The 27,438-nt window shown below is 44.2% G+C and overlaps 1 protein-coding gene across 2 annotated transcripts in view; it reads right to left on the bottom strand.

The window, feature by feature from the left end:
* The window catches only part of NPAS2 (neuronal PAS domain protein 2), a 183,158-nt gene that overhangs the window by 61,558 nt on the left and 94,162 nt on the right, over positions 1 to 27,438 (bottom strand). For both annotated transcript variants that reach the window (XM_064268493.1, XM_064268494.1), the window contains exons 3-5: positions 14,854 to 15,002; positions 5,970 to 6,061; positions 1,082 to 1,171 (exon numbers count right to left, since the gene is read on the bottom strand). In XM_064268493.1, coding sequence (XP_064124563.1) covers positions 1,082 to 1,171; positions 5,970 to 6,061; positions 14,854 to 15,002 — 331 coding nt within the window. The remainder of the gene's footprint in view (positions 1 to 1,081; positions 1,172 to 5,969; positions 6,062 to 14,853; positions 15,003 to 27,438) is intronic.

Raw genomic sequence — 27,438 nt, 5'->3', positions numbered from 1 at the left:
AAAGGTCAGCAGTTCGAATCCACCAGCCACCGAATCCACCAGCCACTCCTTGGGAACCCTATGGGGCAGTTCTACTCTGTCCTACAGGGTCACTATGAGTCAGAATTGACTCCATGGCAACAGGTTTGGTTTTTTTAACAGGAAGACTGTTCTCCACCACAGCCTGTCAGTTTGTGCACTGTGGTGACTCACATGTTGTTGCAATGCTATGCCACCAATATTTCAAATATCACTGTGGGCAGGCTTCAGCAGAGCTTCCAGACTAAGGCAGACTAAGAAGAAATGCCTGGCAATCTACTTCCAAAAACTAGCGAAAGGAAACCTTATGAATCACAACAGAACATTGTTGGATATAGTGCTGAAGATGGAAAACACATTGCTGCCAAGTTGATTCCGACTCACAGTGACCCTATAAGACAGAGCAGAACTGCCCCCCAGGGGTTCCTAGGAGTGGCTGGTGGATTTGAACTGCCGATCTTTTGTTTGACAGCCAAGCACTTAACCACTGTGCCACCAGGGCTCCCGGAAGATGGAAAACCAAGACCAAACCCATTGTCATCAAGTCGATTCTGACTTATACCAACCCTAAAAGACAGAGTAGAACTACCCCATAGGGTTTCCAAGGAGTGCCTGGTGGATTCGAACTGCCAACGTTTTGGTTGGCAGCCATAGCTCTTAACCGTTACGCCACCAGGGTTTCCATGGAGGGCACTCAAAATACACAGCAGTCCCAACAATGGAGTCAAGCACACCAATGACTGTGAGGATGGCACAGGTGCGGGCTATGTTTCGTTCTGTTGTCCACAAGGTTGCCGCGAGCTGGAGATGCCTCGATGGCACCGAACAACAGCCACTTCAGCTGGTCCCAGGCTTAGCTCACGCCTTTGTCTGGAACACCCCCGGGTCCTTGACCTCTGATCTGGTCCCGCCCTCCTGGACTCTGCATTCATTCTTTAAACCGACCCCCCTACTTATTCCGTTCTCAAACAGAGACCCCATGTAGCCTGATCAGAGATACGGTCGATTCTCAAGAAAAAGATGATGACGAGTACAGGCCAAGGCCACTGGAGGAGAAACTCACCGGCAAGTGCCCAAGGAGAGGCGTGATGCTGTCAGAAACATAGATGACACTGCCGTCTGTGGTCACCGCGATGATGAAGCCATCTAACGCCTGTGGAAAAAGCAACATTTGAGAGCTCTTTAATAATGCTTTAATGGAGGAGCATGTTGCCAAGGCAAAGACCCCTCTCTATCGCACTGACTTGTTCTGTAGCTCCCAGATAGCTCCATGGATAACCGCACAGCACCTGGCTGGCTTACACACAGTATGGCGCCTTACACAGACTTTGTCTAGCCCAGGCAGGTGACTGCAGAAAAGCTAAAGGCTCAGTGAAAATTTTTCCATACTGGTATCATAAGACAAAATTCAGCCACTGAAATTACCTAAGTGTTTTAATGATAAGGACGCTATTGGTCTGAGTCAAAAATACTACAGTTATCATTAAAAGACAGCAGCAATATCTCACAGTCCTGGTTCCCCTACCCCTGAAATCACTTTTGGTTCGGCGATAAACGTTTACTGAAAGATATCAGGACTAACAACCAAACAAAAAAAACTCATAGCTGTCGAGTCAATTCAAACTCATAGTGACCCTATAGGACAGAGCAGAACTGCCCCCATAGAGTTTCCAAGGAGCAGCTGGTGGATTCGAACTGCCCATCTTTTGGTAAGCAGCTGTAGCTCTTAACCACTGCACCACCCGTGCTAACAGATGCACCAAAACCAGAGGCCGCCTGCTAGCCAAGGTCGATCTCTGCCTACATCCATTGCATTTAGGAGAAACACCCATTAAAGGAACTGTTTTTAAAGAACTTTCACATTATTCCATAGAAGCCAAAAAACAGTAAGGTGAGCTATCGTGTAACTCAGCTGGACCCATAAGCATTTCAGAATGTCTGAAAAATTCTCTGTTCAAAAATATTTACCAAGCGCCTACTACATGCTAGGCACACTGTTCTAGATGATCTCGACACATGAGGTGTAGTAAGGCGTTAACTATCTAATTCTCATAACACATTCGTAAGGCACAGCTAGAAGGCGATTTCTAAAATCCAGACCATGTAATTCCGCAGAGAACGGGGTCACACTGGCAACTGGCTATACAGGGGCACTGGTGAGATGGGAAGGATTAAAAACACAGCCTACCTCACCAGAACACAAATCTTCCAGGGACTAACTGCTCAGGTGGGCTTTCACTGTAAGCCCACCACTGTCATTTTACTGACGATCTCTCTGAAATCTGAAAACTCTGCTGGGGGGAGGGGGGAATCTGAAATACATGCTTAGAAAGCTCTGGAAACATTTTGTCTGCTCTCCATGAGATCCTTCTAGGGTGTTCCTGAGAGCCTGCACAGCCAAGGGGTGTACATTCTTTCAATTCAGAAGAGAGTGGCGAAGTATACTGCAGCAGGAGCCAGAAACAGCCTGCTAACTGGGTGGGAGGGACACCTGTTACCCAGCACCAAAAGGGAGAGAACTCTTTCCACCAGGAAAATGACCACTAAGCTCATTTATTATTTTATAAGCTTATTTATTATTTTATACTGCCACATTGTAAGATTTCAGGTTAAAAGACATATTAAACTATGTTTCTTAAACCAACTTCATCTTTTTGGATTACATTAGTTGTTCTCGAGTGGGGGCAATTTTGCCCCCCAGGGGGTGCCTGGCAATGTCTGGAGACATTTTTGGTTGTTACAACTCGGGGTGGATGCTACTGGCATTTAGTGGGCAGAGGCCAGAGACGCTACTGAATACCCTATAATACACAGAACAGCCTTCTATAAGAAATATCTAGTCCAATACGTTAACAGTGCTGAAGTTGAGAAAGCCTGGGTTGGATTTATGAGACATGGTGAGCAATGAGGCACACCCTAGTACCTTTTATTTCTTTCTCCCTCAAGTGTTTTTCTAAACTGATTTTTAAGTCAGATTTGCAGCCCTCTTGGAGGAGAATCTTTTTAGGGGTGGGGGCATTGTTGGTGACATCAGCTGAATCATTCTGGAAAAAAGCAGATTGGAAGGCTGCGAAAAGCAGGAGTAATACAAATTATCTTCTTGCTCAGTGAGCCTGGGTCCCTCCTGAAATCTCAAAACAAGTGGGTGTTAAAAAGCGGAAGGTATTTATAGATGGAAGATAACTTTTCATCAACTCCTTGGCATTTTCCATCAAATGTACAGGAACTGCACTGAGTCACTGCTTTGAGAACACTCCCTACCGTTTTAGCATCATTTGCAAATCAATAGAACGTGATTGCAAAGTGATGTGCCCCTAACTCTGCAAAGGTGACTTTGCCAGGAGCTTCAGGGATGCTACCAAAGAAGCTACCACTCCCTTCCTGTCAAACTCCTTGTGTTCTCTGGGACAACCTTTGGGCTAAGATCAATGTAGTTTTTCTATATATAATTCAGAATGACCACAAACTCCTTAATCCCTGGACAAGAAGAGCTTTCTCTTGTTGGAATCTTGTTAGCACAATTTTCGCCAGCTTCTGGTGAGACGCTAATACTTTACCAGCTTGGCTGGTCTGCAACACGGTCATTTTTGTTCTTTCAAGCTTCACACAATTGTATGTGTTTTCTTGGAGTCTGGTTTTGTGCCTTTTGGGAGAAGAGGAAAGAAGGAAGGATTTGCACCCACAGGGCACCAGCAGTTCCCAGAGGCTATCTGTCAGACAGGCTCTCTCCTGGTTCTGCCCTCATTTAAAGAGGAGAACATCCCGGTCTACTAAGACTCGGTGTCTGGATTCCTCATGTTCTTGGAAATGGCTCTGAAAAAAGTAAAGCGTTGTGTAGCTGGTGTGCAGCACACACTGTGATGTAAAATGACACCATGGCCCCTCTGAGGGAGCCGCAACCAGGGCTCATGTCATGAGGGAGAAGACACTGGGAAGCTCTAGTTACTTACCACTGGGTCTGTGTCTAGTGAAAAACAACAGATTGGGATACAAGCCTACTATACTCAGAGATAAATCAAAAGCACTAGTTGGTGGATTTCCCAGGCAACCCAAAACTTCAAGTCACCTAGAAGGCTCATCTAGCACTGCAGGCTTAATTGATACCCAATTCATTTGCTTAGTGTGATTTTCTTTAGATCTGCTTTGAGGAGCCTATACTGGCAGCAAGGAAAAGGGCATAAAAGAATATCTTTTCTTCCTATCCATACAAATCTAAAACAGTCTTTCTCTAGAAATTCCAGTCTTCTGAAACCCAGTCCTGACTTCCAGCACAAATATTTATCCATTTTTAACTTCATAAGAGCCCTGCTTCCTTAAACACTTTTTTTAAAGACAATTTAAATCCCTTTCATTATTACATATACATGACTGTTCCCAGCTCTGTAAGTAAGTAGTGCTTAAACCCTTTTGATACCTTGAGACTCACTGGAAAAAAAGTAGGTTTTGTTTTTTTTTTTAACAGACTCTTAAAAAAAAGACTGGGTGCTATAGGGTTATGCATTTTACCTACTTTCCCGTAAGAAGGAAAAGATAAAATGATTTATGTAAAGTAGTATAATGATGCGTTAATTCCACATTGTATTTCATAAGCTGCTCTAAATTTAACACACTTAAAATGCATTGCTTCTGGAGAAAGTTCTGTATTTTCTTTAAATATAGTTCACATGTAGATTTAAGTATCTTTCTTTTTATGCAAATGTTCATTAATGTTTTTATACTTCATAATATTTGGACATCTTTATTCTGGCATTTTCTTACTCATGTACTTTCCGTTTTCTGCATGGTTAATCTATGTAAATTGAAGTTTACATCAGTCTTATATAGGCACTGAAGACTAGATACAGAAAGACACAGTAAAACCTGCAGAAGTTGGAACCCGTGCAGGACAGAAGCCCATCAGGGAAAGAAAACTCAAATATTTTCCACTAATAGAGATTGACAGAAAAGTGGTAAGACCGCACCCTGTCAAAGGTGGAAAACTTGTGAGACCGGGAAAAACAAGGCAGAGTCCTCGCATTCTGGCTCTCACAGGTTTCACTGTACATTCTCAGAAGCCAGTCTCCAAAAGCTCTGCCAGTAACCGCTGACATAAAGCCAGTGTCTAAGTTCCTTTTTCTGAACTAATTTTTCCAGCTTCTCCTCTTCTCGTTCAGGTGCCCAGACAAGCACACCTGGGGCCTCCCTCCCCACCGAGCAGCACCGCCATGCCATTCCTGTACTGCGTCCAGGTGCTTTGCTGGCCCTAACCCCGGTTTAGAAGTCAGAACACCCAGCCTCACCCATTTCACCCATATCTAAATATACGATGCTGAGGAAGGCCACTGTCTCAGGTCAACAAGGCTTTCGCAAACACAGCCCTGGGATGAGCAGGGTACCACACCTTCCAAACAAAGAAACATGTGCCTGCTACTCAGCCCAGAAAAGGGTGGGGAGGCCCAGAGTGCACTCAGGGTTGACACACACAAGCCATGCTGATATAATATGAGCTCACGCGAAAAGCATAACTTTAAAAGAAGATTTTTATCTTCAAAATGTGTTTCTACTACAGGAAAAAATATAATCACTGCATTTTAAACAGGAGGTGCTGAGGCACATGACAGAGCAGAGGGATATAATCTTTCTTCCCTCTGGCTCCAGCTACCTCCCACTGCACCCACCCCCTCCTGGTACCCCAATTAGGTGTCCTCTGGTTGGGAGAGCAGGAGGAGGCGCTCCTCACAGTGACCTTGGTGACAGTGCACTGTCATGTGGCTTGGGGATTCTTGCTTGTATCACCCAACTCAGTAATGAAAACAAGCAACTACAGCCCGAGCCCCCGTAGGGGAGCTGTTTCAAGGCCTCTTTTCTGGGTCAAGAACAGCTGTTTACATTGGGTACAGGGTCACAGCTGGAACAAGTAGCCACACTTTAATTTGCAACTGGATTTAGCTAATTTGAAAGTGTATCTTCACCTCCAACATCAGCTGGGTGAATTCTTCATTACTGAGGAATGAAGGCTTCCAGTCCTGTTGAATGTCACAGACTTCCGTTTGCGCTGAGACTTCTAAAAAAATACAAATAAGCTTTTATGTTTAATGGTATCTAGAAACTGGAATTAACAAACGAAGCACACTTTATTTCTATGCAATTTTATGTTGCCTTCTGTGTAGTCTTATTAAAGAAGCCGATACAAGGAAATACATTAAGCCTCATTTCTCAGGACTGGGAAGTTTAGATGTAAAGTGCTTTAAAACGCTTCTTGATGTTCTCGTGCCCTTTAATGAGGCTTCGGGAAGGAGACAGCCCCACCCTCTGCATGGGTGTAGTACCTGCCACTTGCAGGAAGCACAATGCCCTTGAATTTCTATATGACAAAACCCCATCACCAGTTGCCACTTACCAAGGCAACGGGAAAAAAGACTGCGATGGTGTTATGTCTTCTTGAGCCGCTGCCTCATCATCAAGGTAAAGCGAGACACTTTAGAGATCTGAGATTTTCTACCTGGTGACGGTGGAGGATTGGTCAAAACTCCAGGAACATCTTCGGCTTGTAGTAAATGTCTCTGCAGAATATGATGTGTTTTTTCAGTGTTTCCAGGTACTGAAGTATAAGGGGAGCGCTGGCGGTACAGTGGTTAAGGGCTCGGCTGCTGACCAAAAGGTTGGTGGTTTGAATCTACCAGCTGCTCCTTGGAAACCCTATGGGGCAGTTCTGCTCTGTCCTATGGGGTTGCTATGAGTCAGGATTGACTCGATGAGAGGGGTTTTTAGGGGAAGTATAATGTGCTACATAAATACATGTTACTTAATTGCATTTTGGAGTCCCTCCCTGGGTGGTACAAATGGTCAGTGTGCTCGGGTACTAACCAAAAGGTTGGAGGTTCAAGTCCACCCAGAGGCACCTTGAAAGAAAGGCCTGGAGATCTACTTCTGAAAATAAGCCATTGAAAAACTATGGTGCACAGTTCTGCTCTGACACACATGGAGTTGGCATGAGTCAGAACTGACTTAAAGGCAACAACAGCAACAGTTCTTTGTTTTTTCCTTAGTTGCTTTTAAGGCTGGAACTTAAACTATTTATACCTTTTGGGTTAATCTATAACGTACCTGATTCACCTAACTACCTTGTACTAAAGACATTATTTATGTTTGTAAATTCAATAATCTTTGGCCCACACAAACCAAAACATCAAACCCACTGCCATTGAGTAGATTGCAACTCATGGACACCCTGTAGGACAGAGTAGAGCTGCCCCATAGGGTTTCCAAGGCTGTATCTTTACAGAAGCAGACAGCCACATCTTTCTCCCATGGAGCAACGGGTGGGTTTGAACTGCTGACCTTTTGGTTAGCAGCCCATCTCTTAACCACTGTGCCATCAGGGCTCCTCTTTTTGACCACTAGGATCAAATTGTAGATTAATCGTTGGTTCAGGAGAGGAGTCTTTCCAGGAGCTGGAAATAAATTTCATTTAACCACAGCACCACCAGACTGCTTAAATACCCTAGTTCTTTTGTATTCTTGAAAGAATGTTTTGTTCTATTACTGAATTATCTTTGACAAGATTATTATAGGTAGCTCAAATGTGATACTGAAATACTTGTTTTTCCTTCATTTTATCCTCCATCTTAAACCAACATTTTACTCTTCTTTCAATATTAAGAGGTCTCCTTAGGGATTATATTCTTGGTGTTAAGAAAAACCTAAATACATACGACTTAGATCTCAGAGAAAAAAACTAACCTGTTTAACAATCTCCTAGGGAATGCAAATCGTTCAGGCAGATAATCTATAAACTTTAGGAGAAACGTTTGACCGTGTGTTTCTGGTAATTTGTCTCTTAACCAGTCTGGAGAATGCCATTCGGCAGTTACTCGTGAAGAGAGATGATGACAAGGTCATATGTTACTTGTGTGGCTCTGTAAATTGTCACTCGTTCAGTCACCCACCATTCCGTCTAATGCTTGGCTCTGCGGGGAAGGTATCTTTATTTCAGAGAGAACAAGCTGCTGCTGTTATTGTATGAAATTGGATTTCTGTCTTTTGGGATTTTAAAGGAGCACAAAAGAGCCTCCAACAGCTTTCAGTAACACAGGCAGAAACCCAGAACAGGAAACATCCTTATTGACCCGCTAACGAGGGCCAGTGCAGATGGAGACCTCACAGTGCTGGGTGCCGCCATGTCGCCAGAGGGCGCACATGGAGAAATGCATCATGGGAAGCAGAGGCAGCCACAGTTCCTTCTGGTATGCCGGCCAAGGCAGGGAAAAGGGGGTGAAGCTCCCACTTTCTCAAACAAATGGTTGCCACAGTTTGATCAGTTAGAAAAGAGACGGTCTAAGGCTGTATCAATAATTCAACCCCATAAATGCCCTTCCCCTTCTTCCCAACACATACACTCCTCTGTAAAATTCTTTTTAACCACCCACCACATCACCCATTGCACCAGTGGATTCTGACTCATAGTGACCCCTATAGGACAGAACAGAACTATACCACAGGGCTTCCAAGGAGCAGCTTTTGGTTAGCAGCTCATCTCTTAACCACTGTGCCACCAGGGCTCCTCTTTTTGACCACTAGGATCAAATTGTAGATTAATTGTTGGTTCAGGAGAGGAGTCTTTCCAGGAGCTGGAAATAAATTTAATTTAGATAGAGGTCGATCCAACTTAATGGCGAAGGAATATGAAAGACCCATTTCTTTTACAAGAATATCTTTTAGATCATTTTGTGTTACCTGATACTTTCTAAACACCAGCATAATAATATTGAAAGAAGCCATTTCATTCACTTTGTATTTCAACAATTTGATTACAGTTCTTGGAAGTTAAGGCTCAATTCATAGCATTTTAAAAAATACACACGTATTTTTTTACCCTGTTGGACAAGGTAATATTTACCTAGTCAAGCAATAGCATTTCTGTCTCATTTTCCTGACTTTGCTTTGACTACACACTTCCCCAAAATGTACTGCTCCTGTTCAGGCATACCAGGAGCAACTGTTCGGTGAGGAACTCGGTCACAACTACAGACAATTAAGGAAAAAAAAAAAATCGTTGCCATCAAGTGGATTCCAACTCCCAGCGACCCTATAGGACAAAATAGAACTGCTTCATAGAGTTTCCAAGAAGCGCCTGGTGGATTCTAACTGCCGACCTTTTGGTTAGCAACTGTAGTACTTAATCACTACACCACCAGGGTTTCCAATTACAGCTTATACTAATAGAATATTTGCCAAAATGGCTCCTGGGTCATTTTGTTTCCCTAACTATTTAGAAACCACTTGACCACAGTTCTTTGCTAATCCTGCCTCAAAGCCAATAAAAAAATGGTACATTGGGAAATAGTAAACCCGTTGCTTACGAGTTGATCCCAACTCCCAGCAACTCTGTAGGACAGAGAAGTGTCTGCCCCATTGGGTTTCCAAGGAGCGGCTGCTGATTGGAATTGCCGGCCTTTTGGTGAGGAGAGGAGCTCTTAAACCACTCCACCACCAGGGCTCCGCTAAACAGTAAATACAGAGTTAGAATCATGACTCCACTAGCATTTAATGTGACCAACACGGTAAGCTATGGGTGGCAGGGCAGGGTGTAGTAAGGGAAACGAAACGACCTGGGAGCCTTTTATGCAAAAATTCTACTATAGTGTAAGCTGTAGTTATGACCCAGAGTGCCTCACCTCTCAATTGCCCCTTGTATGCCTGAATAGGGGGCAGCACATTTTTGGGATGTATGTAGTCAAAGAAGAGTCAGGAAAATAAGGCAGAAATGCTATTGCTTGGCTGGGTAAATACTACCTTGCCCAACAGGGACATTTCTCCTCATTCTGCAGCTTCCCAATCCCCAAATCCACTAAGGCAGATACACTGAATGGGCATGAACAAGGACTGAGACTTGGTGATGGGAGAAAAATTACATTAAACCAGCTTGAGATTCACACAGGAAGTGGATAACATGCATTTAGCCCCATGCATTTACTCCACTTTATATAGTAAGAAGGAGCCCTGGTGTGGCGCTGTGGTTAAAGTGCTTGGCTGCTAATAGAAAAGCCACGTGGGCCCGCCTGGCCCTGTAGAAATAACATTTCAATGGATAAGGATGTCCAATATGCCACAGTTTTTACATAATTTACGGGTTTCTCTCTTAAAACAGATACTGTTGACACAAAATTTCTCTAAAGAAAAACATGGTCAGATCTTTATTTTGATTCAGATTACATCAAAGAGAGTAAGCATGAGTCACTTCTTGGCCTTTTGGAGAAGATGGAGTGCAAACAGAGTAAGTATGCATTCCGGGATCAAGATTTAGCTCCCAAACTGAGGAAACAAGGATGCCTGAAATCTTAATGAGGAAAGAGATAAATAATGACAATTACCTGTGTCTAATCACCTTTCCTTAGTTATCATGAGTTCTGCCTTTACCATGAAGGCAGACAGCATATCCAAACTCACAGTTCTCAACCCTGAGGGTACCCTGGAATCTACTGGGGAGCTTTGAAAATAATGATGCCTGCGCCCTGCCCAGTGGGGTGTCGGTGAAATGCTCTCCACTCCCACAACACAAAGCCCCAGTTTGGATTGTTTGCCCATTCCTGTGATGTAAATACTCCCTCCATGGCCAATTTTAAGCTACCAACTTGATGTCCACTGGCTTGCAAAACTCCTGAAAATTTCACATCATCACTGGGCAGCTAGTCTGAGCTGCCTCTAGCACACCACTGGGGTCCCAGCCCTAGAGATTTTACTGTACTGGTCTGTGGGGTGTGACCCAGTTGCATATATTTTTTAAAAGCTCCTCAGGTAATTCCAGTGGTCAGCCAAGGCTGAGAACTACAGTCTGAACGAACACAGCCATGAACAGCTACAGTGTGGTTATGACCAGTAGCTACGACAGCCTCGTAAATCGCCCGCTGGCGAGAAGAAAATTAAACACTTGGGATCTGGAGGCAGACTGTTTAGGTTCAGATTTCACATCTTTCTGGCTGTCCGACTCAGCTGAGTGGTCCACCTACTCGACCAAGAGCGCCTCAGTTACCTCGTCTATGAAATGGTGCTAACTTGAAGGACTGCCGTGAAGTTTGTGATCAGTTACACTAGGTAGAGCCCTTGGAATAATGCCTGGTTCATGTTGTTTTCTTGTGGTTAGCTGCTGTGGGCTCATGGTGACCCCACGCACAACGGGATGAAACACTGCCTGGTCCTGCACCATGCCCGTGATCAGCTGCAGCTTGGATCATTGGCTGATTTTCAGAAGTAGATCTCCAGGCCTTTCTTCCTTGTCTGTCTCAGTCTGGAAGCTCCACTGAAACCTGTTCAGCATCACAGCAACACGGAACCCTCCACTGACAGATGGGCGGGGGCTGTGTTTGAGGTGCATCGGCTGGGAATCCAACCCAGGTCTCCGTCATGGAAAGCCTGAATTCTACCCCTGAACCACTAATGCTTCATGCCTGGCTCGTAATGAGCCTTGAATAAATGCTGATCATAGTTATTTTCCACCCCGTTACACCATGTTCACTTGGATTGTAAGTAAAGGAAAAGCAATTGGTTGTTTTTATTTCACCTTAATCCAAATTTCGGTTTAACCACTATATTTCGCCATAAAATCTACCAAGGATTTTCTGCGTTCTTTTGATTATGGAACCACAGAAGATGAGTGAGATACTGGACGATCCTGGGTACATTTAAGCAGGTTATGCAGAGTAAGCATTAGTCTTACGGAAAAGGTGAGAAGGAAGCAGGCCCTCGTGGTGTTAGCAGGGCGCATTTTGCTGACTGATCCTTTGCAGGTCCAGGTTGGACAATTCTTTAATTCTGCACAGGGCAGGTCCAGCATAAATGTCACACTGATGAGCTTGATCCCAGCTGTCCTATTTAACAGCTGTCCTGCTTCGAAGTGGCACTGACCTAGTTTGAGTAATTTGCACAAAATATCTTGGCAATCAAACCAACTTGCTGTTTCACTTGGCTAACTTGTTATTTAGGAAATATAACTCTTCTGATTAAATTATTGGGGCAGTCTAATACTGCTGCAACATTTTATCCCAACCCCACTTGATTTTTTCTTCCTGATTTTTGACAAAAGCAATTAACATGTTCTTTACTCTCCTGCGGGCAACTTTTGCGGGGTGGGGGGGGGGAAGAAAAGGAGGATGTATCATTACTGTCACATTTTTAATAGGTATATACAATTATCAAAGAAACAATAAAAGAATAACAACCATAATGAAGCTTTCAGATGTCCCGACCATGCCCTCCTGCAGGAAATCATCTTGTCTAGGAAAACGTTCAGTGAAAGTGGAGCGTCACCATAAGCACAGAAGAACTATAATTATTTTCTCAATAACTCTGACATTTCTGACTTTATTATGTTTGGTGCTGTGGTTAAGGAAAAAAGAATTCTGCCTTTCCTGCTTGTTAATAGCTCCTGAGCCCTCTTAACTAATCTTTGATTTTTTTTTTCCTTTTGGTATCATCTGCAGGTGAGTGGCTGGGTGGATGTGGCTAGTGCTAGGAGGTAAAGGGCTTGAAGGAGTGTCAAAGGGAGACAGGACGGCTTGACAAGGATGTAGGTTCAAGGATGGATTCAAGTGGTAAATTCGTATGATGAAATACTACCTAGCAATGAAAATGAACCAACCACAGCCTAGAACAACATGGATGAACCTCACAAATATCATGTGCATAATGCATGATTCCATCTGAATAAACCCCCAACAGGCAAATCTAATCTTTGGTATCAGAAGTCAGACTAGAAGTTATCTTTGGTGAAAGCAGAGATAGTGGTAGGAAGGGGCACCTATTGGGAGAGGCTTCTATTTCTTGACCTGGGTGGTGGTTAGCTGGTTGTGTTTACTTTGTGATAACTAATTCCATCTATTTTCTATATGTATTATACTTTCACAAAGGTATTGAAAAAGTTTAAAAAAGAAAAAGAATGTACTGCTGGAACAACTGATATGAACATGCAAAAGGATGAATTTGGATCCCTACCTCACACCATAAAAAAAATTAACTAAAAATGGATCAAATACCTAAATGTAAGAGTTAAAATATAAAACTCTAAGAAGAAAATATAGATGTAAATCTTTGTGACTTTATATTAGGCAGCAATTCCTTAGATATGACACCTAGAGCATAAGCAACAGAAGGAGAAAAATAGATAAACTGGATTTTATTGCTACGAGTCAGAATCGACTCGATAGCAGTGGGTTTGGTTTTTTTTTTTTTTTTTGTATTTCATCAAAGTTAAAAACTTGTGTGTCAAATGATGCCATTAAGACAGAATGTGAGAAAATAATTGCAAATTACATACCTAACAAGGATCTTGTATCTAAATATATAAGGAACTCTTAAAATTCAACAAAAAGATAAATAACCCAGTTTAAAAATGGACAAATCATTTGTATAGGTATTTCTCCAAAGAAAATACACAAATGACCAAGAAGCACATAAGAAGGTGCTCAACATCATCAGTCATTAGGGAAATGAAAATCAAAACCACAATGAGTTACCACTTCACACCCACTAGGAAGGCTATAATAAAAAAAAAAAGAGGGGGCAATAACAAGTTTGGTAGGGGTGTGGAGAAAATGGAACTCTCATACTTTGCTGGTGAGAATAAAAACTGGCACAGCTGCTGTGGAAAGCAGTTTGGCAGTTCCTCAAAAAGTTAAACATAGAGTTACCATATGATCCAGCAATTCCACTCCAAGGTTTACATCCAAAAACCATATGTTCACATAAAAACTTGTATGTGAACGTTCATAGCAGCATTATTCCCAATAGCTAAAACGTGGAAACAGCCCAACTGCCCAAGAACTGACGAATGGAGAAACCAAGTGTGGTATATCAATACAATGCAATATATGATTCAGCCATAAAGAAGGAATAAAGTACTGACACATGTTACCACATGTACGCAAAGTAAAAAGGCAGACCCCAAAGGTCGGATATTGTATGATTCCATTTGTATGAAATGTCCAGAACAGGCAAATCCGTAGAGACAGAAAGTAGATTAGCGGTGCCAGGAACTGGAGGAGAGGGAGAAATGGGAGTGACTGCTAATGGCTATGGAGCTCTTTTTTGGGGGTGATGAAATCAGATAATGGTGACGGTTCTACAACCTCGTGAATATACTAAAAACCACTGAACAGTACACTTCACATGCTGAAATTTATGGTATGTAAATTATATCGCAGTGAAAAAAAAAAAGGATTTGACATTAATTATTTATTTTCAAGGAAACCCTGGTGGTGTAGTGGTTAAGTGCTACGGCTGCTAACCAGAGGGTCGGCAGTTCGAATCCACCAGGTGCTCCTTGGAAACTCTATGGGGCAGTTCTACTCTGTCCTATAGGGTCACTATGAGTCGGAATCGACTCGATGGCACTGGGTTTTTTTGGTTTATTTATTTTCAATTACCGTTTTTTTTTTAATGGTGTAGTTCAAAGTGGTAGCAAAGAAGGATGGAAAAATCGGTACAGAGGGACCCAGTGGAGAATAAGTACTTGAGCACTGCATCTGTTCAGGGCTGAGTGAAACAAATGCTTGCTCCAGGCACTTTTAATCAAGATGTTCCCCCTGTTACCAGCACGCTGCTGGGGCTGGCTGCTGTATGTGAGGCTACTCTGGGCTTTCTCCTCTGGCCCATAAAGCAATCCGGGAGGTGAGTGTCCTCTCCCAAACCTGCTGGAGATGGGGCTAAGAGAGAGGGCGGGGTACCTCTGAAACAAGAAGCCTATGACTGATGCATTAGGCTTTGGAGGGGAGAGAGGACTAAGCATGAGGACCTGGCTGTGAGTCATCCCCAGATGGAAAGGACAGGAACGGAATAAGACCAGAGAAGCATATCCTTTACCATTGTGTTTCTGCAGAAATCCAATGACCTTTTCCAGCACGGTGGTTTTATCCATTTTCCGTGTGTTGCCAGGAAGCATGGAGCTGAGCTCTTTGATGAGAACATTGAACTGGTCCCGACGCTTCTTCTCAGACTTGTTTCGAGAAGCTCTGTAAACATAAAACGCACAGCTTACTGGAACATTCCACTTCCTACAGGCTTTGTTATGAAATCAAGATATTTTTCATCGGCGTATGTTCTCCTGCGATCACGTCATGAAAACTCCCTCAGGGAAGGTAACGTTAGCCACTTTCAGAGCTGAGCGGTGGGGACAGAAAAAATGTTTTGCTAGATTCTTCGCCACAAAGAGAGACCGCATTAACGATAAGTGGGTTCTGACTCAGATGCAAAATCTTACACAGATCAGCTCCCTGGCCAGATGCTGCCCACTCTGACGTCGTAGAGCTTTCACACTCTGACAGCAATGACCTGCTGAGACCCTTTCCTTAGCCAATGGTGCAGTCAAACCAAGTCCTCTCCAGACTCTGGTGCTATGTCACAAGGGGTAGCCAGGTGTTCCGAGTGTCCGTCAGGAGGGCTATGTCCTGGCCACTGCTTCAGGGAGCTCACTGTCCTGCTGAGGGACAGGGCATGCCAGCGTGAGACTGCAAGCCATGCCCAACTAAGGACCTACATATGGCAGGTACCGCATATAGCCGAGCCCTTTTAAAAATGACATCACACACTGCACTTACAGTCAGATACAAGTGAGATGCTCAGCTTGAGACAGGTCTTCACCCGAGCACTAACGAGGCCCCTCTGAGGAACCCTAGGGTCCCTGAGAACTCGGTTAGGAAATCATGACTATAGACGCTGCTGCTAGAAAACCAAACAAGAAATGCACGATGCAGGAAGCCTGCCTTCTCCTCTGAGAAAGTCCAGCCTGCAGCGCTGCTCGAAGGGCTTTGATTTTCAATGTGACCACCACAGGCCCAGGGGCTGGCGCTAAGCTCTGCAGGACCAGCTTACTCAAAGGTGCGCGGGGCTGGGGAGCTGAACTGCCTCTCCCAAACCCACACAAGATGGACTTGTTCCAGAAAATGAGTTGACTCAGAGCACAGAGGTCATGGCTGTGGGGCCATCAAACCTATCTGCCTGCTGACCCAAGTACTCCTGGGTCCTGGGAAAAGCTAAACAATCATCAGGGGCTACCAACCGGTGTGGGATCAGGACAGAGGGTGCTGGTGGTTTTTGACAATATGGTGAGTTTCCATTAGAGGGTTCACCTAGCTTGGGGTAGGTATCAATATCTATAGGTATCGGTATCAGTAAAGTCTTTGCTTTCCAAGTAGCCCTTGGAAGCCCGTGGACTTTCAAATACCCTTTTCCTAGATGCCATGCGGGGATGGTCATAACCACTTGGTTTGCCTCTGCCTAATTTCACACCTATGGTATATTCAATATTCTTCGCCAACACCATAATTCAAAGGCAAGACTGCCAGAAGAAGGAACAAATCTGTCTTGGAAGAAGTACAGCCAGAATGCTCCTTAAAAGGGAGGATGGCGAGACTTCATCTCATGTTCTTTGAACGTGTCATCAAGAGGGACCAGTCCCTAGAGAAGGACATCATGCTTGGTAGAGGGTCAGCAAAAATAGGAAGACCCTCAATCAGATGGATTGACACAGTGGCTGCAACGATGGGCTCAAACACAGCAGCGATTGTGAGGCTGGCACAGGACCAGGCAGTGCATGGGTACATGGGGTCACTATGAGTCGGAACCACTTCGACAGCACCTAACAACAACGACATCATTTATACACCAACTAATAGCAACCCTGTAGGATAGAAAGGAACTGCCCCATAGCGTTTCCAAGACTGTAACATTTATGAAGCAAATTGCCACATCTTTCTCCTGTGGAGAGGCTGGTGGGTTTGAACTACCCACCTTTTGGTTAGCAGCTGAACACTTAACCACTGCGCCGCCTGGGCTCCTAATCACACACAACCTGTCTTTATTCAACGCACAAGTTTACATCCTATTTTATACTGATCATATCTTAGTTGGGGCTGTCTCCAAATAATATCTGGGGTAGTTCTTCAAATCTCTCCTAAAATCCATGGTCACCACCCTCATCTAAGGGTCTTATTCTTCCCTGGTTCCTGTTCTTAGATTTTGGTAGGACCTGAAACCTGAAGGGATTTCTACAGAGGCCTCAATTCCAGCAGAGGAACTATGCTCGTACGGACTGTCCCAATCACAGGCTGGCTGCAACAGCGGGAGTAAGATGCTGAGGTGCCTTTTTGCCAGCCCAGGGTGAAAAGCACCGTGTTCAAACCCACGGAAGAGAAGAAAGGAACCTTTTAACTTTCTGGGAGACCGTCTATGCATTATAAATAAATTTTTGGCCTAGATTTAAAGAGTGACATGCAACCTCCTTAGCCAAAAAAAGCTCTGTTCCTGTCCTAGTTTGCCCATTATAAATTATTTGTGAGCTGATAACACCCAGCTCATTATTACTCTGTTCTCTTCTTCAATGGGTGTAATGACTACGAACACTGCCTGGCAGGGAATAACATGAGGGCTTGTATCATTAGTGACAGGAACACAGCTTGTTTCTGTTGGGCTTTGTCTGGGACACGCTGCAACGCCCAGTGGAAATCAGTCAGCGTTAGCAGGATTTGCAGTGCTGAGAAGCGAGGAGGAACACCAGCCTGGGATGACCTTATTACCAACAAGGAGGTCTGTTCCGCAGATTCCAAGATGACCATACACAAGGCACCTGGACAACCATATGAAAGACTTAAAGAATCACCTTTTTTTTTTTTTAATATATATAAAGGTATAGCCCTGGTGGCGCAGTGGTGAAGAGCTTGGCTGCGAACCAAAAGGTTGGCAGTTCAAACCCACTGGACAGTCCTTGGAAACTCTATGGGGGCAGTTCTACTCTGTCCTATATTGTCACTATGAGTCGGAACTGACTCAAATGGCGACAGGTTTAAAGTCGACAGTCAGTGAAAAAGAGGAAGACCCTCAACGAGATGGATTGACACAGTGGTTGCAAGGATGGGCTCAAACACAGCAACGATTGTGAGGATGGCACAGGACTGGGCAGTGTTTTGTTTTGTTGCACATGGGGTCACCATGAGTTAGAACCAGCTCGATGGCACTTAACAACAACAGCAAAGGCATTAAAGCCAGTTGCTGTCGAGTTGATTCTGACTCATGATGACCCCATTTGTTTCAGAGTAGCACTGGGCTCCATAGGGTTTTTAATGGTTGCGATCTTTTGGAAACAGATTGCCAGGCCTTTCTTCCAAGGTGCTTAGGTAGATATCTGAGTGGAATTGAACCACCAACATTTTGGTTGGTGGCTGAGCCCTTAACCATTTGTGCTACCCTGATAAAGGCATTACTGATGGTCAGTGAAGTTCAGCCATATTGCGTGGTTTTTTTGGTAACTGTGTAATGACCACCAAAGTAAAGATATACAATAGTTCCCTTGCCCTAAAAAGTTTTCTCATGTCTCTTTCCTGCTATTCTCCCTCAGCCATGGCCACAGCCAAACAGTGATCTGCTGTCACTTTAGTTTTGCCTTTTCTAGAATTCCACATTAATGGAATCATATGGCATCGAGTCTTTGACCTTCATTTAGCATAAAGTTTTTGAAATTCATCCATGACACTGCACAGGTCTAAAAGCCTTCGCCCTTGGTAGCCAAACCCATTGCAGTTGAGTCAATTCCAACTCATGGCAACCACATGTGTTACAGAGTAAAACTGCTCCATGGGATTTTCTTGGCTGTAATCTTTACAGAAGCAGTTCACCAGGCCTTTTGTTCTGTGAAGCTGCTGGGTGGGTTCGTACCACCAAGCTTTGGGTTGGCAACCAATTGCAAATTGCCTGTATCACCTTGAGAGTTTCCAAGCAATTAGAAACAGGAAAGGATATCCATTCTACACTCTTTGATTAGTACCTCTGTGGGGACAAGGCCCTACACAAAGTGATGAGGAGGAGGCAAAAATGAGTAAGACTGGGTACTCATCTAAAAGAAGCTTAGAATCTAGACGAAGAAATCATTTGTACATGGATAGCTATTATTAGGAGGGACCAGTCCCTAGAGAAGGACACTATGCTTGGTAACGTAGAGCATCAGCAAAAAAGAAGAAGACCCTTGACGAACTGCAAAAATGGGCTCAAACAGCAATGATTGTGAGGATGGCGAAGGATGGGGCAATGTTTTGTTCTGTTGGACATGGGGTTGCCGTGAGTCAGAACAACTCGATGGCACCTGACAACAACAAGCTATTGTACAAGGCAGAATGGGATATGAGCTAGGTGAGAAGTTCAAACAAACTGCCAAGGGAGTTCACGAAGGAAGGAGACCAGCCATGTGAAGTGGTCAAGGAAGTCCCCAGAGAGGAACCGGCATCTGAGGTGGCCTTGGGGGGTGAGCAGTCAAGTTTGACAGGAGAGTAGGGACATGTGGGAACAATGCAGATAAAATGAAGAAGGCAGATCATGAAGTCTTCAATGTCAGCCCAAGCAATCTGGTCTAAGCTTTTTGGTGAGTCTAGGGAAAAGTGTTGATGGATTGCTTGAAGGAAAGAAACTGGTTAGGACATCAGGAGAAGGGGATGAAGAGCCTAACTTAGGGAGAAGTGGGCAGAGACAGGAAGGACAGATGAGAATCTTCTCCCCAACAGTGCAACATTTCCTCACACCCCTAGGTTCTCTGCTCCCCAGTTTCAGCACCGACAAATCCCTCCTGAGGGGAGCTGTAGAGATGACTGGCGTCAAAGGCAAATGAGTCTCTGTCCACTTTCATTTGTCTTGAAAAATACTGATGATATATCCTTTTATAAATTTTTATTCTTAAAATTCACATACAGTAAACTTGACTTTTTCTTTTGGGCACAGTTCTAAAAAATTTTAACACAGGCATAAATTATGGTAACCACTATCTAGAGCAGTTCCATCATTCCCCAAACCATTCTCATACCCTCCATTACTTGTAACCTCTGGTAAGCACTCTTCTGGTCTCCGTCACTCTTCTTTTCAAGAATACCAAGTAAGTGCTCTGATACAGCACAGAAGTTATTGAATCTGGCTTCTTTTACTCAGCATAATCCCTTTTAGATTCATCCAAGCTGGTGCATCTATTAGTACCTTGCTCCTTTTGATTGCTAAGTAGTATTATATCATATAGACGCATTATATTGATTTATTCATTGATCCAATGAAGGAAATTTGGGTTGTTTCTAGGTTTGGGTGATGATAAATAGAGAGGCTGTCAACATTTGTGTATAGATTTTTGTGTGAATATAAGTTGTCAGTTCTCAGAAATAAATACTCAGGATTGGGGTGTCTGGATCATATGAAAAGTGTATGTTTAACTTCGCAAGAAATTTCCAGACGGTTTCCCAGGGTGGTATTTCACGGGGTTTTAATTTGCATTTCTCTAATGGTTAATGATGTTGAACCCTTTTTCAGGCACTTTTTTGCCGTCTGTATATCCTCTCTGATGAAGCATCTGCTCATGTCTTTTATCCATTTTTAAATTGAGTTGTTTGCTTCCTTACTGTTGAGCTTTGGGGGTTCTTTATACATTCTCGATACAGGTCTTTTTGGATATGTGATTTGTCAAAATTTTCTCCCAGACTGTAGCTTGCCTTTTCATTCTCTGAATATGGCCTTTCAAGGAGTAAAAATTTTTAACTTTGACGAAGTCCAAGTTATCCATTTTTTCTTTTATAAATTGTGCTTTGGGTGTCAGATCTAAGCAACTTGGCCTCACCTCAGGTCCTGAAGGGTTCCTCCTACATTTTCTTCTAAGAGTTTTAGAATTTTACATTCAATTTATGATCAAATTCGTGAACCAAACTGAATCCAATTCAGCTGGTCAGTGGAGTGATGGGTGATGCAATCAAACGTTCCCCAACGAAGTGGAAAGTTATTGCCAGAACTGGAGATGGAAGCACTGGTGGGCTTCTCGCTGTCACGAGCAGCTGGGGTTTTGAATAATAAATACAATAAGAAGCAGGTGGTTCCGTGAAAAGTGGCTGTTTGTCCTTAGAGGGCCTCCTCCATCTGGAGGAGCTAAAGGCACTCCCTAAAGCATATTTTTTTTCATGTTCCCCATCACTGGAAGCTGAAGAGTGGTTGGGGGCTGCAGGAGAATCAGGTTGGTGGGGCTTAGCTGAAAGGGCATTAGACAAGGAATCAAACACTGTGTTCTCTTGGTTCTGCCCCTGCCCCGCACCATGCCAGCTATGGTTTGGGGAAAAGGGAACGACCGTGGCTGGAGAAGGTCATTTTGTTGTTGCTATCTTTTGTTTTCCCAAATCATTTTTTAAATGCAGAGTTAGGTAATATTTGTTAGTTTTTCTTTATTTGTTAATTACTGTCTTAGCACCTCTAATGTGCGAAAGAATTCCGCAACTCTCCAAAACGCAGAAATGGCAAACAGCGTCACCCAAACTCGTTTTGGGGGGTACTTCCTGGGACTGGCTTTCCTCAAGATTCATTTAGGGAAATTCTGGCATAAACCAAGGTTCATTTAAGGTCAGCGCAATTCCCTCCCATCTCCGAGCCTGGGTCTGGGACAGGGGGTACACACCTTCGTTTCCATCGGTGCCCACAGCACCCCTGCAAGCCACCACAGCAGGGCTGGGGGCACTGCTGAGCTCAGGAGCCTAAACACTTGGTTCCAGAGAAGGGTGTCATCTGGGTGTGTGGGGAGAAAAGTCACCCCACACGGAGCACGATGGTCAGGCTGGTGCACCTCCAACCCCGAGACATCCCTGAGGACTTGGGCAGCTGAGCCTCTACAGCAGAGGCTTGGGAATGCCCTTTGGGGATGACTGAGGTCTGCTGAGGCTGTTCATTTCTCCTGAGACCTACCAGGAACACTGTTACTCTTAAGCACACTTATCAGAAAATGTCTGAGCCCAAATGGGAAGCTGGCCTAATTTCATGGAGATTCTTACTTAACGGTTACGCAGGGAGAATTTAACTGGAGCACAGACCTGAGGAACTTTTCACTAAAATTCTAAAAGGAACATTTAGCCTTTTCTGAAGAAAGTCAGCATTTTCAAGATGGTGGACTTCTGGCCATCCTTTTTCAACTTAAAATCCATAGAAAAGGTTTATAGTAAATTGTCCTTTGCCTCGGGTGCCCAAGAGGGAGTCTGGTTCTCCCTGAACCAACACATTCCAGGTTTCTAAGCCTGCCATCCAGACATTTTTCCTTCCTACAATTCTTCACCAGCCAAACGACCCGCCTGGTGTAAAAGGCCAAAGCCCCACATAGAAGGAGGCCCCTTTTCCATTCTGCTGTTTACTGGGGCCCAGTAAGAATTTGCATTCTGCCCGCAAGGACACCTCTACTTTTCCCTTTGTTTTGAATACAGAATCACTCATCTGGAAATTACAGCATCATATAAATGAAACGTGTGTCCTGTTACCTTCTGTGTTCACTTGACGCCGGTGCCTGCACAGCCAACTCAATCACCAAACCAAACAAACAAAAAGGAACCCTCAAATTTTTTTTACTTCCGCTCTTTTCCTGTCTCTGAGCTTACGATGATGTATATACAACCCAATCAAAAGCCTGGGAGGGAAAATCCCAGCAAAATGAGCAAGGCAGGCTCCAGCTGGGAAGATAGACCTGCAAGGTAGGGAGCCCGGCTTTTTCATGGGGCACCGAGGTAGCACACGGGGTGCGTGCCGAGTGTGCGTGGAGCTGGAGTCCTTGCAGCCGGCTGCAACCTTCATGTGCCTACAGAACTCACACCCAAAGGAGGGAAACCAGGAAACCACCAGCTCCTCTTAACTATATTCCTCCCCAGGAAGGAGGCTATCCGCAGTTGGCTGACGAGGTAAAAAAAACAAAAACAAAAAACAAAACCAGTTGCCCTCGAGTCGATGTCTACTCACGGCAACCCCTATGTGTCAGAGTAGACTGTGTGCTACAGATTTCTCAACATCTGATTTTCTGCAAGGTGATCGCTGGGCCTTTCTTCCACAGTGCTTCTGGGTAGACTCAAACCTCCAACCTTTCGGTTGGCAGCTGAGTGCATTAACTCTTTGCAATAAAGAAGGTAGGGCTTTCAAATTCTGATCACCAACCTGGCTCTGCCTAACACTCTGACCCTCCAAGATACACCTGAGTGGCTAATTTTCTGCAGTTAATGACATTCTTCCTCTGAGTATGCTTGTTTTCTTGAATCACTTCCTAACTTGCCTTAAAGCTTTTGAGGGCATGTTAACGGAATGCTATGTGTCTCTTGCTGTATCATCCACCTGCTCACTACGTTACTGAGTTAGCAAATACTAACGGGATGGTCTCAGTCGTCAATCCACAGCAGCAAACGACCTGTTACCTCCCTTTTACCTGGGGGGAACCAGAAGAAATAAGCCACCTTGGTTATTTCTGTGAAATTGCCCTATAAAAAAAACTAGGTTTCTCATATGTAGGATTTTGTTTTTCTCATTCAAAAAATTTATACACATATTGTTTTGTGACATTGGTTCAGTCCCCACAATGTGACCACACGCTCCCCGTTTCCACCCTGGGTTGTATGTAGCATTTTAAGTCCTCCTTCTTGCCTGAGGTATTTCACCAGTGGTTGAAACAAAGGTTTAGGGTGCAAGAATAAAGCCATTTGCCCTGTGGCTGGTAACCAGCGTTCATTCTATTAAGAACCCCAAGAATGTGCTGACCGTGCCTGACACTCTTGAGTCTCATAAACATGGGACAATACAACCACACGCTCCCGTCCCTCCATCCTTCAACTAAAAGGCATGGGGCTATCGAAATGGAACACCACAGCAGACATGGAAGGGGAAGTAATGTAACTTTAACTAATGTTGATTAACTACTTCATACAGGATTACAGGAGGAGGCTAATACCAACCATCTCCTTAGCCAACAGGTAATCATTTTTACCAAGAAACGGAGTAAATTGTACTTCACAACACTGCAAAGTTACAGAAATGTGCCTCTTTGTAGAGAGAGGAATCCTATCAGCACTTACTGTCCCTCCTGTCCTGACTCACAGGGACAGCCTCTGTTTACTGCCTGTCGTGAGGAACGATAGAACACAGTCATTAACAGACCACACTCAGTAGGGAAACTGACGCCTGAATCTGCACCCTGGCTCTGCCTGCTGCTCACCGGCTGTATGTTCCCTGAGCCTCAGTTTCCTCAACTATAAAAAGGGGACAATAATAGTACCTGTTTTGGGGAGGTGTTGTGAGAATTAGTTAATGTGCGTAAAGTGCTCCAGGCACGCAGTGAGTGCTCCGTAAGTTCCAGCTCAACTTATTAGGTAGGTGCTGGGTGCTTATACATACCCAAACCAACCAAACCCACTGCCATCAAGTCGATTCCCACTCATAGGGCCCCTACAGGACAGAGCAGAACCGCCCCATAGGGTTTCCAAGGAGTGGCTGGTGGATTCGAACTGCCGACCTTTTGGTTAGCAGGTGAGCTTTTAGCTACTGCTTATACACAGCTGCATTTAACCCCTGCAATAATCCCCAGAAGCAGCTGCTACTATTATCATCCCCATTTTACAGAGGAAGGAGCTGAGGCTGAGGGAGGTTTAGTAATTTGTCCAATAACAGAAAGTAAAAGTGGCAAGAATCAAAGCCAGATCTGTCTGGTTCTAAACCTGTACACTTTCTGCTTCCCAGAGGATCACATACACACACACACACACACACACAGACCCCACACCAACAACCCACAAAACTATGTCACATCAGAATTAAGAAGATATGCTTATAAATGGACCATAAAGCGGTAAACTGTGAACCTTATTATCTAAGAATTCCCAATGTCTCTTAATTAAACTATTTCCTTCTTGAATACAAGGATCACGGTCTCACATCTTCCCTGGAGGAAACAGAACATAATTCTGAACACCCAACAAGCACTCAATTAACACTCACTGGATTTACATGGAAATTCAAGGAAGAAAGTGAACCGTGTCCTGGTTCAGAATACCTGATCAAGCGATCCAAATCAACCACGACTTCCCTAAGGCTTTAAAAGTCTTGCCTAACATGCAACATATTTTCTGGGGGCACCAAGCATTTTGATCTCAAGCCGAACATTTCTAATTGCACCGAAAACATCGCGTGCATGAAAACAATTCACTTCAGGCCTCCAGGTGGGAAAAGGGAAAGGCCTCTCATGTTGTTGCTACAAAAACATATAAAACCAGAGACTTCCGAACTGGTTCTAGCTTAGATTTGTGCTTTATTTCATTTTTGATATTCTCAAGTGCTATGAAGGACACTGCCTGATTGCTGTTATTCTGGCTAAAAGATCTGGGTATCGGCAAACATTCTAAAATGGGAAGGAGGAGAGAGGACCAGCAGCTGACCACGCGGGGGAGAGGGCGACACTCTTCGTCCGTGCAGAGAAGGTTTCCAAGTAATAAAGTCTGGAGCCATGTAGGCACACACCCAAAACAAATGGCGATGGGGTAACGACTGAAAAGAAACAGAATACAATCTGATTGGTTTCTAAGAACTTTGAGTCAAGATTTTATTGGAATGTCTATAATCACTGATTTCTGAGTATGGAAGACCTAAACGCACATTTGATCTCTTCTGGATTTAGAGGTAAGCATGCAGTAGGTAGACAGGGCTGAGGCTACGGGGGCCAGGAGGAGTACTATGAAAAGGAGTCCCTGGATGGTACAAATAGTTAGTGCTCTCGGCTGCTAACAAAAAGGTTGGAGGTTTGAGTCCACCCAGAGGCACTTAGGAAGAACGGCCTGGCGATCTACTCCTGAAAAAGCAGCAACTGAAAACACAATTGAGCACAGTTCTAATCTGACACACATGGGGTCATCATGTGTCATAGTTGACTCGATGGCAGCTGAGCATGTGTTCCAACGTGACAATGAAACACAGCCCTCAGTCCGGGCCTTCCAGATTCACTTTTACATGAACAGGTTTTCTTCTGGCCCAGTAGTTAGGAGCAGGGTGTAAGGGTAAGAAAACCTATATTTAATTTCCAGTCCTGCCACTTTCTAGCTTTATGATCTTTGACGTGACTTAACCTCATTGAGCCTTAGTTTCTTCATCTGTAAAATGGGAGTAACGATGGGACACACCTCAAAGGAATGCTGGGAAGATGAGATAATGTATATTAAAACATTTGCTTGCTACCGGGAATAGAGAAAACACCCAATGAATGCTGGCAACCACTGCTTTCTTTCCATTATTGCTAGTAAGAACAACTCATAGGTGTATTATTGTAAAATATCATGCATTTTTCATAGACATGTAGCAGCTAATAATTAAAAAAAGCTTCTCAGTATATTCTGTGCCCTGATTCCCAAAACGACCTGACAGGAAGGCAGGGCAGAAATTATTACCCTCGTGCATGGGTTAGAAAATGGGGGCTTAGAAACGTCAAAGGGGGTTACCGGAATTCCTCAGCTAGCAAAGGGCAGGCCTGGAACGCGGCTCAGGCCTCTGGCTCAAGCACGCTTTCCACAGCTGCCCTGTAAGAAACCAACAGGCAAAATACCCAGGAAGAGCGACCTGGAAGCCAGACTACCCACAAGGGAGAGCAAGACGATTCCATTCTACTCTAGTCTGGTCTAGCCTATTCACTGAAGTGTCGCTTGGGACTCCAGTTGATTTCGCAACCCATGGAGGTTGTGACCTACCGTGTGCAAAGCATTGCTGTAGGGAGCTGTGGCTCCCCAGTACCAAGTGAAGGACCTGCTACTGCAGAGTAGCCTGGGAGTTGTTGGCGTCAGTGTTGGGTTGCTTGGATTTGTACTACAGACATTCGCATACAAGTGCCGAAGTGGGGAAGAGTGTCCTGATCCCACCATGCTGACCTCAAAGCTTCAACAGTCATCCCCCTCAATCCTGTTTCATTTATAACCAGCTCCCTTCAAGTTGATTGTGACTCAGCATGACCTCATTTGTGTCAGAGTAGAACTGCTCCGCAGAATTCTCAACGGCTGATCTTTCGGAAGGAGTTTGCCAGCCCTTTTTCAGTGAGTTCAAATCACCAACCTTCCCGTTAGTAGCTGAGCACTAAACCATTTGCGCCAATCAGGGATTTCATTTCAGCTACACCTTCAGCCATTCCCCCCACTCCCTAACGTTTTCTTTCTTTCTTTTTGGATGATTAGTGGCCTATAAGGATTTGATTTTAACTTTTGCTCATTTTTTTTTTTTTATTATGATGTCTTTTTTTTTTTTTTTTTACTGTGCTTTAGATGAAGATGCAAACCCTGGTGGCATAGTGGTTAAGTGCTACGGCTGCTAACCAAGAGGTTGGCAGTTCAAATCCACCAGGCACTCCTTGGAAACTCTATGGGGCAGTTCTACTCTGTCCTATAGGGTCGCTATGGTCAGAATTGACTTGACAGCAGTGGGTTTGGTTTTTGGTTGGTTTAGATGAAGATCTACAGAGCAAATTAGTTTCTCATTAAACAATTAATACACATATTGTTTTGTTTTATGGGCCCATGTAATCTTTGGCTGAGGGGTGAGCCTCCAGAGTAACTTCAGTGTTGTTGTTGTTGTTAGGTGCTGTCGAGTCGGTTCCGACTCATAGCGACCCTA

Source organism: Loxodonta africana, chromosome 15, assembly GCF_030014295.1.
Source record: "Loxodonta africana isolate mLoxAfr1 chromosome 15, mLoxAfr1.hap2, whole genome shotgun sequence".
In the NCBI taxonomy this organism is placed as follows: Eukaryota; Metazoa; Chordata; class Mammalia; order Proboscidea; family Elephantidae; genus Loxodonta; species Loxodonta africana.
This window is presented reverse-complemented; position numbering and strand designations above follow the sequence as displayed.